Source organism: Mytilus trossulus, chromosome 13, assembly GCF_036588685.1.
Source record: "Mytilus trossulus isolate FHL-02 chromosome 13, PNRI_Mtr1.1.1.hap1, whole genome shotgun sequence".
In the NCBI taxonomy this organism is placed as follows: Eukaryota; Metazoa; Mollusca; class Bivalvia; order Mytilida; family Mytilidae; genus Mytilus; species Mytilus trossulus.
In genome coordinates, this window is record NC_086385.1 from 53697596 (window position 1) to 53711177 (window position 13582).

General features: G+C 31.9%; 1 protein-coding gene across 1 annotated transcript; it reads left to right on the top strand.

Annotated features, from left to right (window-relative positions):
• The first annotated feature begins 764 nt into the window (after positions 1-764).
• LOC134694019 (inositol oxygenase-like) lies at positions 765-2749 on the top strand. Its single transcript, XM_063555019.1, has one exon. The coding sequence runs from the start codon at positions 891-893 to the stop codon at positions 1758-1760; it is 870 nt and encodes a 289-aa protein (XP_063411089.1). The 5' UTR covers positions 765-890; the 3' UTR covers positions 1761-2749.
• Positions 2750-13582: the final 10833 nt, after the last annotated feature.

The window sequence follows — 13582 nt, forward strand, 5'->3', positions numbered from 1 at the left end:
TCTTTCCATAGTCCAACAATCGCAGTAATATATCATTACAAATGTTTCTATATTTACTGCTTATCATCATTTTCTGTATTAACGGCGAAAGACGCTTTTCTGCAAATAGTTGCATGTTGTGTGCTCTTTGGTCGAGTTGTTGTCTCTTTGGTCGAGTTGTGAGCTCTTTGGTCGAGTTGTTGTCTCTTTGGTCGAGTTGTTTGCCCTCTGTTAGGGTTGTATGCTCTTTGGTCGAGTTGTTCTCTCTTTGGTCGAGTTGTGTGCGCTTTGGTCGAGTTGTTGACTCTTTGGTCGAGTTGTTGACTCTTTGGTCGAGTTATTGTCTCTTTGGTCGAGTTGTGTGCTCTTTGGTCGAGTTATGTACTCTTTGATCGAGTTATTGTCTCTTTGGTCGAATTATTGTCTCTTTGGTCGAGTTGACTGCTCTTTGATCGATTTGTTGTCTCTTTGGTCGAGTTATTGTCTCTTTGGTCGAGTTGTTGTCTTTTTGGTCGAGTTATTGTCTCGTTGGTCGAGTTGTCTGCTCTTCGATCGAGTTGTTGTCTCCTTGTAACATATTCCCATTTGTATTCTATGTTTTTTTTTTATTTAATCAATTGTAAAACTGCACTAAACACATTTTCCTACCAGGCTACACAACCGGACCCTCCTGCAGTTAAAACGTAAAACATCAACAATCACGTATAAATAAATACGTACCCCCATCTCCAAAAAAAACAACGTTTTGAGAACATCCCTTGACACCAAAACAAACTTATTTGGAATAGACTATACGATTGTACAGGTATTAAAAATGTAAGCGGTTCTAACCGGATTTATTGTATATTATCAATTGAAACTATATACATAGGTAGACTATAGATCATTCAATACAATCATATGCTTCGATCATGTCGAACGCTCAAGTAGTACCTCCAGGCTCGGTGTCTCTTGAAGATCCGTCGGAATACCGTCCAGAATATAAAGACAAAGATGACTACCGTACGTTCGATATCCACACATCACCTGAAAGAGTGATCAATACATATAGAGCAATGCACACTACACAGACCCTGGATTATGTGAAAAAGAAAAATGAATATTGGTGCAAATTCAACCATGGCGAGATGAGCATTATGGAAGCGCTTAACATGTTGAACAATTTTATGGATGAGAGCGATCCGGATGTCGATGTACCGAATTCCGTCCACGCATTCCAAACGGCCGAGGGTATCCGACAGAAACACCCTAACAACGAATGGTTCCAAGTTACAGGTTTGGTCCATGATGTTGGAAAAGTAATGGCGCTGTGGGGTGAACCACAATTTTCGACCGTTGGAGATACTTTTCCAGTCGGCTGCCGTCCCGATAAATCGATCGTTTTTGACGCCGAACTTTTTAAAGACAATCCCGATTTACAAAATGAGAAAACCAACACGAAACTAGGAATCTACGAAGAAAACTGCGGTTTGACAAACGTTTACATGTCTTGGGGTCACGATGAATATCTTTACCGTGTCCTGAAAGCTCCCGCAAATACCTGCCATCTTCCAGAAGAAGCCTTATACTGCATCCGGTTTCATTCGTTTTATCCCTGGCACACTTCCGGTGCTTACAAATATCTGTGCGACAACAAGGACTTGGAAATCATGAAATGGGTGAACGAGTTTAATAAATTTGATCTGTATTCCAAAACTCCGGATATTCCTCCGCTTGAGGAGTTGGTGCCTTATTACACACAACTTGTGGAGAAATATATTCCAGGAAAGCTAAAATGGTAGAAAAGTCTTACAGGAAACTTTGACTTGCATTTATAGTGAAGAACAAATGATCAAAGCATGTGTTAAAGTAGTTTTACAGGATAATTTATATATCGGATCATTAATATGAGAATTCCTTGAATACTTTGGTATTTATAAACGTCTATGCAATTTTAAGCTTCTACAAAAGGTTACCTTATTTTATACCTATATTATAGCTGTGTCAGTCTATATAGTTTCAAATCGTTTGTTCACACTGAACACGGATTTTCGAAAGACGAAAGATTTTTTAATTATATTGTTTTTTATATAAAAAAAAAAGAAAAAAAAAAGTAATTCAAGCACCATCACAACATTTAAACAGATTCGTTTTAGAATCGGCAAATGTTCGTCACTATGAGATAGGTTTGGCGTCACTCTGATAAATTATTTGTATTTGTTAAGCATATGCTTGGAAAGTTCTTGCTCATGAAATATTTCAAATTTAACTATAAAAAAACATACACAAAACTCGCATATACTTGTATATGTTTTGTTTCGAAATGAACTTTGATTTTGTCAGTTTCGAGCTTCGCGCATTTTCACATATTTGATATCTTTATATATATATTTTCTCGAAAACAACTGAATTTTAAGGAGTCAATTTTGCGCTATGCCCATTTCTCCATATACAGTGAACTAGTATGTATATATTGTTCCGAAAACAAAAGCAATTAAGTCAGTAACGGGCTATGCGCATTCCTAACCTACTCGAGGTTTTCAACAAATTGGAATTTTCAAAATAAAATACGCAAAAATGTAAATTAATGATACGTATAGAAATATTCTAAACTTTCATGCATTATAAAGTTAACTGTCTTTTTAAGTAAGACTGACAAACACTTTTTTCAAATGGAATTTGTTTTAGAATCATGTTTATATTAAACTCATGTGACGGGGTATAATTCACAATGAGACAAAAAAAAAAAAAAAAAAAAACCAATCCATTGCTGTCCATTGTATTTGTTTTGTTATAGAAATAAATATAGATATTTAAAAAATGTTTTCTTTTATGAATCTTTGTATGAGAATACTCCATGGTGCCTCATTAGAATCATGTCATAACAGCGAGGGGTTTCATGGAAATAATGGATTAATATTGATAATGAAACAGTAATAATAAGATTATATTTTTATTTCCAATTATGGGCACCAAAGGGCATTAACATTACAACATCAATAATTTTCATAATACATACAATACAAACAATGAAATAAATATATGTACGTGTATGCGTCTTGTCAGCAGTTAGGGAACGACCATTAAACTTCAATTAAGAGGGGGGATTATGTTTTTTCTTTAAAAATAGTCTGATCCCCAATTTCATTATGAAACAAATATTCTGTTCAAGCAGACATTTTTTATATTCTGAATCCAGAATTTCCCAGTACCTTTTAGCGTTAAATTTTGAAATAATTTGACTGATAATTGGGGGGGGGGGGGAATTCTGACTCGGACGAAAACCATAATCCTCACTCCCTCTCCCATCAGTTTAATGGTTGCTCCTTTAAATGTATGTCAGTAGGCTTCTGAATTTAGTTCAACACTAATACATCATAGAGTTACAATGGCAATTAACTATGTGTTTTATCTATTATGTCACGATCATTAGACATCTGGTGCATACACACCTGACTGATATATCAATGTTGTTTATGTTACTATATTTAATGTACAAACAGTATTACATCCGACTTCGGGATTAACGATCTGTTTTCAGGGACCATCTCATAACTGAAAACGATCCCCGAGAAACAATATTTCAGTCACTGCATGAGAGTAGCTTAAGCTGTTCAAATTATTTTCTAAAGGCCAACAAGTTCGGACACCGTTATAAAATATTTACATTATGAATATAATCTGACGAAACCGAGAAGTGTTTGTGTAACATAAAATATTCTATTCTATTCTATTCTACCATATAGTGACCGCCTTCAACAAATTGAAGATTATGTCACAGGAGGAAACTTACAACAAGACATAGATTGGAAAAATGTACAATTTTTAAAAAATAGGAAAAATTAAAAATATAAAATGTTTTGTATAATAAAGTAAGATGTTGTAATTGAGTTAATATTGATGCTTTGAAATTGAAGATTTGAAAGAGTCGACTGAAGTGCAATTTACAATGTTGTCCGGTAGTTTGTTCCAGTCGGTGATAGTTCTTGGAAAATATGACTCTTTTCTGTACTGTGTTTTGCAGGATGGAATTTGGAAGCTGTTCGAATTTGTATGTCTTGTTTGTCTTTTTTTGTGGAATTAATTTATTTTGTTTAGGGATTGCAACCTTTTCGTGTTCAATTTTGTAGAGCATTACCAATCTGGAGTCTTTTCTTCTGTCAGAGAGACTGCGCCATTCAAGATGTTGTAACATGTTACCAACGCTTGAGGTGTTTCTGTATTTGTTGGTAACAAAACGCGCAGCCCTCCTTTGAACTTTTTCAATGCTATCTATGTCTTGTAGTAAGTATGGATCCCAAACAGAGCAAGCATACTCTAGTGATGGTTTTACTAGGGACTTATATGCTTGCTCTTTAATGGATGTTGAACTTATGTTCAGGTTCCTCTTTAGAAAGCCTAGTGTGCTATTAGCTTTCTTGCATATGTTGTTAATATGCACATCCCATTTAAGGTTTGAACTGATGGTGACCCCCAGATATTTTGCTGTTGTTACATGTTCTAAAGAATGATTGTGTAATGTGTAGTTAAATGTGATTGGTTTTTTATTTCTGGTGACTGAAATTACATTACACTTATCTGGGTGGAATGCCATTTTCCAGGTAGTTTCCCACGATGCCAGTTTGTCGAGATCTTTTTGTAGTGTTAATGCATCGGAGTTTGATTTTATTGCCAAATAAACTTGTGTCGTCTGCAAATAAACGTACTGTAGATGTAAGACCAGATGGAATGTCATTAATATAGTACAGGAAAAGACTTGGTCCAAGAACTGACCCCTGTGGAACCCCTGACTCAACTGCAACATACTCAGATTTTTCCCCCTCTAGAACTACTGCCTGTTTGCGATTGCTAAGAAAATTTTGTATCCAGTAATTTAATTCCCCCTGTATCCCGTAATGATGAAGCTTATTAGTTAAAAAAGAATGTGAAACTTTATCGAATGCTTTAGAAAAATCCATGACAAAAATATCTGTTTGTTTACCATTTTCCATGTTTAGTGAGACATCGTCTATAAATTCTAATAGTTGTGTTTCGCAGGATCGACCTCTGCGAAATCCATGCTGTAGGGGATATAAAATGTTGTGATTATCTGCATGTTTCATTATGTGTTTTACTACGATGTGTTCTAAAAGTTTGCAACAAATACATGTAAGTGATATAGGACGGTAGTTTTCAGGGTTATATTTTTGGCCTTTTTTGTATACAGGAGAGACATGGGCAGTTTTCCAGTCATCTGGAACAACGCCTGTTTTGATTGACTTCTCAAAGATAATAGTGAGTATGGGTGCAATTTCATGTGAAAGTTCTTTTAAAAATCTTGGTTTAATTTCATCTGGTCCTGCTGCTTTGTTTGGATTTAAGTTATGTAAGAGTTTTTGTATACCTTCTGTTTTTATTATTAATTTTGATATGGGTGGAAAAGAAGTATTCTGTGGCATGTTACACTGTTTGACAAATTCTGTATGAGAAATATTAGATGCTGGTGTAAATACAGACTGGAATTGTGCGTTAAGTGCCCCAGCTTTTTGTAGTGGATCAGTTAGAAGTTTGCCATCTTGTTTGATTTCAGTAATACCACTATAATCAGTTTTTTTTATGTTTAATGTAGGTCCAAAAATTTTTCATAGTGCCAAAATTTGTTTCATCTTGTGGTGGTAATATGATGCTTTCAATGTATTCCCAGTATGATTTTCGTATACTTTTCTGCACCTGGTGTTTAACCTCTTTGTATTTTTTAGCAAGTGATGCATTCCCAGATTTTTTGGATTTTTTTATAAAGTCTATCTCTTTTTCTAATGAGCCTTTTTGTTTCCATTGTGACCCATGGGTGACCGTCCTTTGTTTTTGCTGTTTTATGTGGGATGTGATCTTTCACTGCTTTTGTTATTGTTGTTTTAAAACAGTTCGACATTTCATTTACACAAAGATGTTGCTGATTTTCACAGAGATGTTTATATAAGGTGTTAATTTCTTGTTTAATTGTGCTCCAGTTTGCTTTTTTGTATAATGGAATTATTCTTGGCTTTTGTTTAAGTTTTGATGAAGCTATTGCTAATTCTGCGAACACAATATCATGATCAGATAGGCCAGGGATAACTTCAACACGCTGTACTTGGTTTGGTAAGTTTGTAATTATCAGATCAAGAATATTGTCTTTACGTGTAGGGACATCAACAATTTGTGTGAGACATGTGTCGTCAAGTGAGTTGCCAAAGAAGTAATGAAGGTGTGGGTAAGTAGTGTTTGGTTTTAATGATCTGTTATTCCAATCCCAACCTGGGAGATTAAAGTCTCCCCCTATAATAAGCGTAGAATTTTTTATTTGTGTGGCTTTTCTTATCATCAAGTCAAAATTTTTGAGACTAGTTTCATCAGATGTTCTTGGATTATAGAAAGAGCTTGAGTACAGTGTTTTCGAGCCAACAAAGTCTACTTTTGCCCAGACCATTTCTGTTTTGTCTGGGGGTGCAAGTTCATATACCTCAGAGCTAATAAGTTCTTTCTTTATAGCTATAAGAACACCACCCCCTTCTTTGTCTGTTTCTGTTTTCTTTCTGTCATTTCTGTACAATTTATAATTGTCAGGGAATATTTCTACATCTTTTACTTTGGGGTTTAGCCAAGTTTCTGTGCCAAATATTATGTCAGGCTTTGTGCTGTCAATGATGTTATTTACTAGGTGTTGCTTGTTTTTTTTTTTTTTTTAAACGATAAATCTTTTATTGCACATTTCTTTGCTGTTTAACAAATTACTCGACTCACAGCATTCAGCCGGGTATCCCTGTGAATTAGTTACTGTTTAACCAGGGAGATTATACAGTAAATTTATATTCATATGTATATATATATATATATATTAATTATGATTAGTTATTATAAATAGTATACAATACATTGATTTTAACAATTTGTCTAAGTTCTTAGTTCTCATAATGTAACGTAAATACGGAAGTTGTACTATTCATTATCCGATATTGGTTATAATTTAATCATTGACCCTTAACCTTAATCGGCATAATCTCGTGAAAATTGAGATGATCGAATGATTGAAGGATAACACGTGGAATGATTTCATGAACAAAGGATCTAAATTGAGTATTTCTAAAGGTGAGTTTTGTTATATTCCTATTGACTTATGATAAATTGATCAAGAAGGATTTGTTTTCCCTAAAGTATTAGATATTTTCCAGTAATTAGAGATAATTAGACAGTAGACAGTATGGGGTCAAAAATCATGTCCTACAGGTAAACATTGACCATGCGTCACATTTGAACATCTTAAAATAATACATTTGTTTACATTTGAGTTTTTCTACATAATATATATAGTAATACAGAAGAATGATCATGCGCAATAATACATTATGGTTATTATATTTTTTTATAAACATCATTCAAAAATCTACTTGTTGTTTTATCAAGAAGTTTCATATTTTCATAATGTTGTTTAAATTCTGTTTTAAATATTCTATAGACATCAACATTGTTTTGTTTATACTCTGATGCATATGTAGATTTATGAATAGAGAATAATATTACAGTAAGAAATAGATTAATGTCATAATAATTTTTATCATATATTTTGTAGCCTAGTATTAGATTTTTGAAGGTGATTATGTGTGTTCCTATTTTTATTTTATCAAGGAGTATTTTGACCTTTTTCCAAAAGTTTTTAAAGTATTTGCATGAAATGAAAAAATGTTCATAGTTTTCTAATTGGTTGCAAATATGGCACTGGTCATCATTTTTCAGATGCCAGGTGTACAATAGTTGTTTACAAGGAAGTATATAATGAAGTAACTTCCATCTGAATATTTTTAGTTTGTTTACTTGTAAACTATTGAATATAAAGTTCAGCATTTTGTACAAATGGCTTGATGAATCTAATTTTAATTGTGTTTTCCATTTTAGAAAGCCAATTGGTGTTTTTTCCAGTATATAACAGGAGCTAATACTTTTATAAATTTCTTTTGATGGAAGGTTTTCAATTCTTATCAATTTTGTATTATTTTGTGTTTTAAAGTATAGCCTTTTATCTGTTTTAACTTGAGTATTGCGCGAGTTATCTGATTTCATTATCATTTGCCATTTTTTTGGTATTGCAGCTCTTATTCTAGATATTTCTGATATCCAGTTGGATTTGAGGGTCAATTTATCTAATACTGCCTTTTGTGATATATTTCCTGCTTCATCTATTATATCATTAATAAATAGTATTCCATTGGTTATCCAATGTGAGAATATTAAACATTTGTTTTGAAATTTTATATGTTTATTGCCCCATATGTATTGTTGTCTTATATTAATAAAATTTGTACTGTTGGTTTTTATTTCAGAGATATTTTTTATCTTAAACCAACTTTTGACTATTTCTAAATAGAAAAGAGGGATTGTTTTACTGAGTTTTGGGATTGCTCTTATGCTACCTGGATTCATGTTAAATAAAGAAAAGTTTTCTCCAAATTTATTGAAAAAGAAAAGGGGGATGACTTTCCAGTTTGCAAATTGTGTTGATGTTAAACGTTTGACCCAAGATAATTGTATAGCTGATAAAAAATCATCAATGTTAATCATTTTAAGGCCTCCTTCCAAGTAATCTTTACATAGGGTGATTCTTTTAACTTTTTCTTTTTTATTACCCCAGATAAAGTTGTAAATCAATTTTTTAAATTCATTTAAAAATTCTTTGGAAATGGTTGTTACTGATGCCAAGAAAGTTAAATTTGGTAAGATGAGAGATTTAATTACTGTTATTCTACCTATCATTGTGAGATTTCTTCTGTTCCAGCTATTGATTGTATCTTGAGACTTTCTTAGAATTTTTTCAGTATTTAATTTGTCACATTCATTTTTATTAAGTCCAAAGTATACACCTAGGCTTTTAATAGGTTCTTTATTCCAGTTAATGTTTTCATATTTATCTTTACAGCTTTTAAGTCTGCCTAGCCATATTCCTTCTGTTTTCGATCGGTTGAGTTTAAGACCTGAGAGCGTTCCAAATATTTCAATAATATTCAGAGCATAGCTAATTTCTTGCTTGCATTTTAAAAAAAGAGTTGTGTCATCGGCTAATTGTGAGATTTTCAGACTATGTGTTTTGGAATCTAATTTTATTTGAAATCCCTTAATACCAGTATCTTGTCTTATTTTGCATGCAAGAATTTCTACTGCTATTGTGAAAATTAAAGAGCTGCACGGACAGCCTTGACGTATCCCGCGAGATACATTGTAAGTTTCTGAAATCCACCCATTATTTAGCATGCAGCCTTTAATATTCTTATATAATGTTTTAACCCATTTAATAAAAGAGTTTGGTAGACCAAATTTTATAAGGGCTTCATACATAAAGTCCCATTCTAGCGAATCAAAAGCTTTTGAAAAATCAATAAAGAGTAATGCACCATCTATGTTAAAAGTTTCAGCATAGTCTATAATGTCTTGGATTTGGCGTATATTAAAACCAATATATCTATTTTTGATATACCCATTTTGATCTCCATGAATTATTTTCAGCAGTATTGGTTTTAAGCGCTGGGCTATTGCATATGCAATGAGTTTAGTATCTACATTTAATAGCGTAATTGGTCTATAATTATCCAGTGACAAAGGGTCTTTTTTTTTGTAAATTAAAGAGATGATACCTATCTTTTGTATAGTTGTTAGTTCTCCGTCATCATAGCATTTATTAAAAACTTCAACTGTAAATTCTTTTAAATTACTCCAAAAAGTACGATAAAATTCTACGCTTAACCCATCTATTCCTGGAGATTTGTTTAATTTCATGTTGAATATTGCTTTAGTGCATTCTTCTATAGTTAAGGGCCCCCCCAAGGAATCACTTTCTTTTTCTGATAGTTTGTGATCAATGTTGGTTTCGTTTATATAATTTTTTATATCATTTAAGTTTGGAGAAGTGCTTTTATATAAATTTTCATAGTATGATCTTTCTATATTTAGGATTTCTGCAGAATCTGTTACTATTTTCCCTTGATTATTTTTTAGCGCTGTAATGCTCTTTTTTGTTTGTCTTGATTTTTCAAGGCCAAGGAAATATTTAGTATTTTTTTCTCCTTCTTCTAGCCATTGTACTCTAGATCTTATTTGTGCACCTTTAACTTTATTTAAATAGAGGTGTTCAAGTTCATTTTCAATGTTTTTAATTTCTTTTTTTATAATTTGGCTTGCATTTGTTTTCTCATTTAGTTTTCTTAATTTTATTTCTAATTTTTTTATATCATTTTTATTTTCAGATGATCTTTGTTTGCAGTAAGTAAGAGTTGCAGTTCTTACCTCTGATTTAAACATATCCCATAGTGTTTTTAAATTTTTGGTGAGTATTTGTACTTTATAATTTTTGATTAAATCATTTATGAGGTCAATATATTTTTGCTCTTTAAGTATACTATTGTTAATTTTAAAGAAACCCCTGCCTCTTTCTTCTGAATTTTGTCTAACTTGTAAAGAAATGGCTTGGTGATCAGTGTATGAGATCATTGCAGGTCTAATATCTGCTTTTATAACATGCGGTCTTATATCAGGACTAATCAAGAAGAAGTCAATTCTGCTCGCTATGTTTGTTTCATTTTTCCTTCTCCATGTGAATTGACTAGTATTTGGATTAAGTTCTCTCCATATATCTGTTAAATTATTTTTCTTTATTAGTTTTTTTAAGCTATTTACTGGTTTGTAGTTTCTTGGGATGATATTAGTTTTTCTATCATTAATTGAGAGAGTTTCGTTCATATCACCTCCTAATATAAGGATACCCAAACGATTGTTTTCAATTATATTTTGAACCCTTTTGAAAAATTTGTTTCTATTTTTGTGTAGATTTGGAGCATAAACATTTATTAGAGTAAAAATATTGTCATTTATTTCTATGTTTATCAAAATTATTCTACCTTCATTATCTTTTATTTCGTTTATTGTTTTACATTTTAAATTGTTTTTGACAAAGATTGAAACACCTTTTGATTGTGTGTTACCATAACTATGAAACATTTTGCCATCAAACTCTTTATTTATTGTTTGTTCAATATTTTCTATAAAATGTGACTCTTGAATGAAAAGAATGTTACATTTTTGATTTTTTGTCCATAGTTGTAATCTTTCTCTTTTGTTTTTTTGGCCTAAACCTTGACAGTTTAGTGATATTATATGAAGATTTTCACCCATTGATTAATTTAGAGTTTATATGTGTAGTTAATATCAAAACTACAAAAATTTACAAGGAGACATATTTGTTTCACATCATATTCACAAAGTACTTTCATTAAATGTTTGGTTTTAAAGTTACACAGTATACTATAAAAACATTGGTACATGTACATGATTATTTGTGATTTAAATATATACAGTACTGGTAAACAAAATATGTGCACATACTTCACAATGTTCATGGAAGAAAATGAGACATAACAACACAAATATATATAAGCATTCATACATGTATTTAAACACATATTTTCATTTAAGTGTCCCCGTACATTAGATTTTACTACATGTATTGCTTTTTTGCCATAATTTGAGACTATAAATATATAATAAAAAAAAACTAGATATATTTTTTTTGTATCATGTATAATAATTTCATAATTATTTATTTGTAGGTTTGTTATTTTAACAGTATAATGAGATTGTAGGACTATGTACATGATGTAGGCGTTTACCATGTTTACAGTATTTACGGAAACAATTGGAGACAGAATCAGTACTTGCATTTTTATACAGAGGAACATGTTAGATGGTGATACATGTATTTGACTTGTGATGGATTGACAAAAGATTTTTATATTGTGGATTAAATTGGGCATTTGAAATATTTCTAATGTGTGGATTACAAGTGATATCCAAATGTTGTTTACATGATGTAAAATAGGACTATGAATATGTTCTACTATTATAAGGATTAAAATGGACGGATAATTTGTTATAAAGCAAGGATGTATCATTGAGAAGTTGTTGCAGATAGTTAGCGAGATAAACAGAAAAATTGAATTCAGATATATGTGGATTAATGAATTGATATCTATCAGGGAAAGCTTCTTTATAAACTTTAAATTTGTTGGATCTATTTTATTTTTATTTCTGACAGCTATTCTATTTTCTATAAACAGTTCAAAAATATATTTATTTAATATGTTTATTGTATTTTGATTCTGTATTATTAGCGTCTTAATAAATTTGATTATCGATACAATTTTTCGTATGTATTTTTCATAAACAGGGAAGGCTGTTTTGGTGATTGATTTATCACAATTTGACTTGTTCTCATCTCTTGTTTGTTGGATCGCATATTGAGAGCAGAAACATTTATTCATTGGTTTGAGGAATGGGGTTATTTGAAAATCGTTCTTTTCCATAATAAACAATATTATACACAGTTCATTACATATAGATACATTTTCATTCACATGATTAATATTTATTTTATTACTTATTTCAAGGTATATATAATCTAGAATTATATCACACTTTGACTTATTTTTTTTTGTATTTTTTTTTTGCATAAAAAGAAAAATAGACAAACAAGTAAAAAATATAATACAATATTTACAATTATTCATGGTTGTGTTTTAATTTGTAATTGTTAGGAGTTTTCAGATGTCCTTGGTTTTGTTGAGCCAATATCTCGGTCATGCAAAGTGTCGGTTGGTGTTGTTGCAGATCGTTTTGCTGTTTTTTGCTGCGGGGTTGTTCCAAGATATTTGTCCAGCGGACCGTGAGTTGTTTCTTGGGATTTGGATACTTTTTTCTTTTTCTTTTTTTTTTTTTGATTTTGTTCAGGAGACTGTTCTATGGGTGCCTCCGACTCTGATTTAGATATGTCTTGTGTTGGTACATCCACTTTACTGGTATCTTTGGTAAGTTTGGTAATATTACTGGTTTCTTTATTCTGTGGAGTATCATCAGTATGTGAGAGATTTTCAGTCGATTGAGATGTGACAATCTCCTCATCTTTCTCCAATTCATTTTCACTTCCTTCATCTGACTCTTCTGTTGAATCCTCTGAGGCAATTTGACTGTTTTTATCAAATTCAGAAATGCAGTTCTTTGAGATATGTCCGTTTTCACCACATGTCTTGCATTTCCAATCATTGCTACAGTTTGTTTTTTTGTGACCTTTTTGCAAGCATTTGGAGCATTCAATGTCTGTGTTGTTCTCATTTATTTGTCCTTTATAAAATATGAGGCCTCGGTACTTGCCAATTTTTACGTTTCTTGGAATTGTGGGTGGAAAGGGTTCGCAATGAAAAATTCTGTCACCTGTTTGACAGTTTGTCATAAACCCATCGATCCTTAATCTTTCTCTGTGATAATTGAGTATGTTGAGGTGCCAATTTTGCAGGTATCTTAACAATTGGCCATCATCGGCGGACAGTGGTATATTTTTCATCCTTATTCTCACAGTAGTTGGACTCTCTTTTTGTACATATCTTGGGTTTCTAGGGTATACTTCAATGCGTTTTTTCCTTACTGTAATTGAATTAACCACAAGTGTATTCCTGTCTTCCTCATTGTCTGGGTAGATGCGCCAGACGCCTCCAATTACCCTCTGAAGCCCGTTTAGATGGCTAGCTGGTATTGTGAGATCAATACATCTAAACAGTTCTGTGTGTGTTAG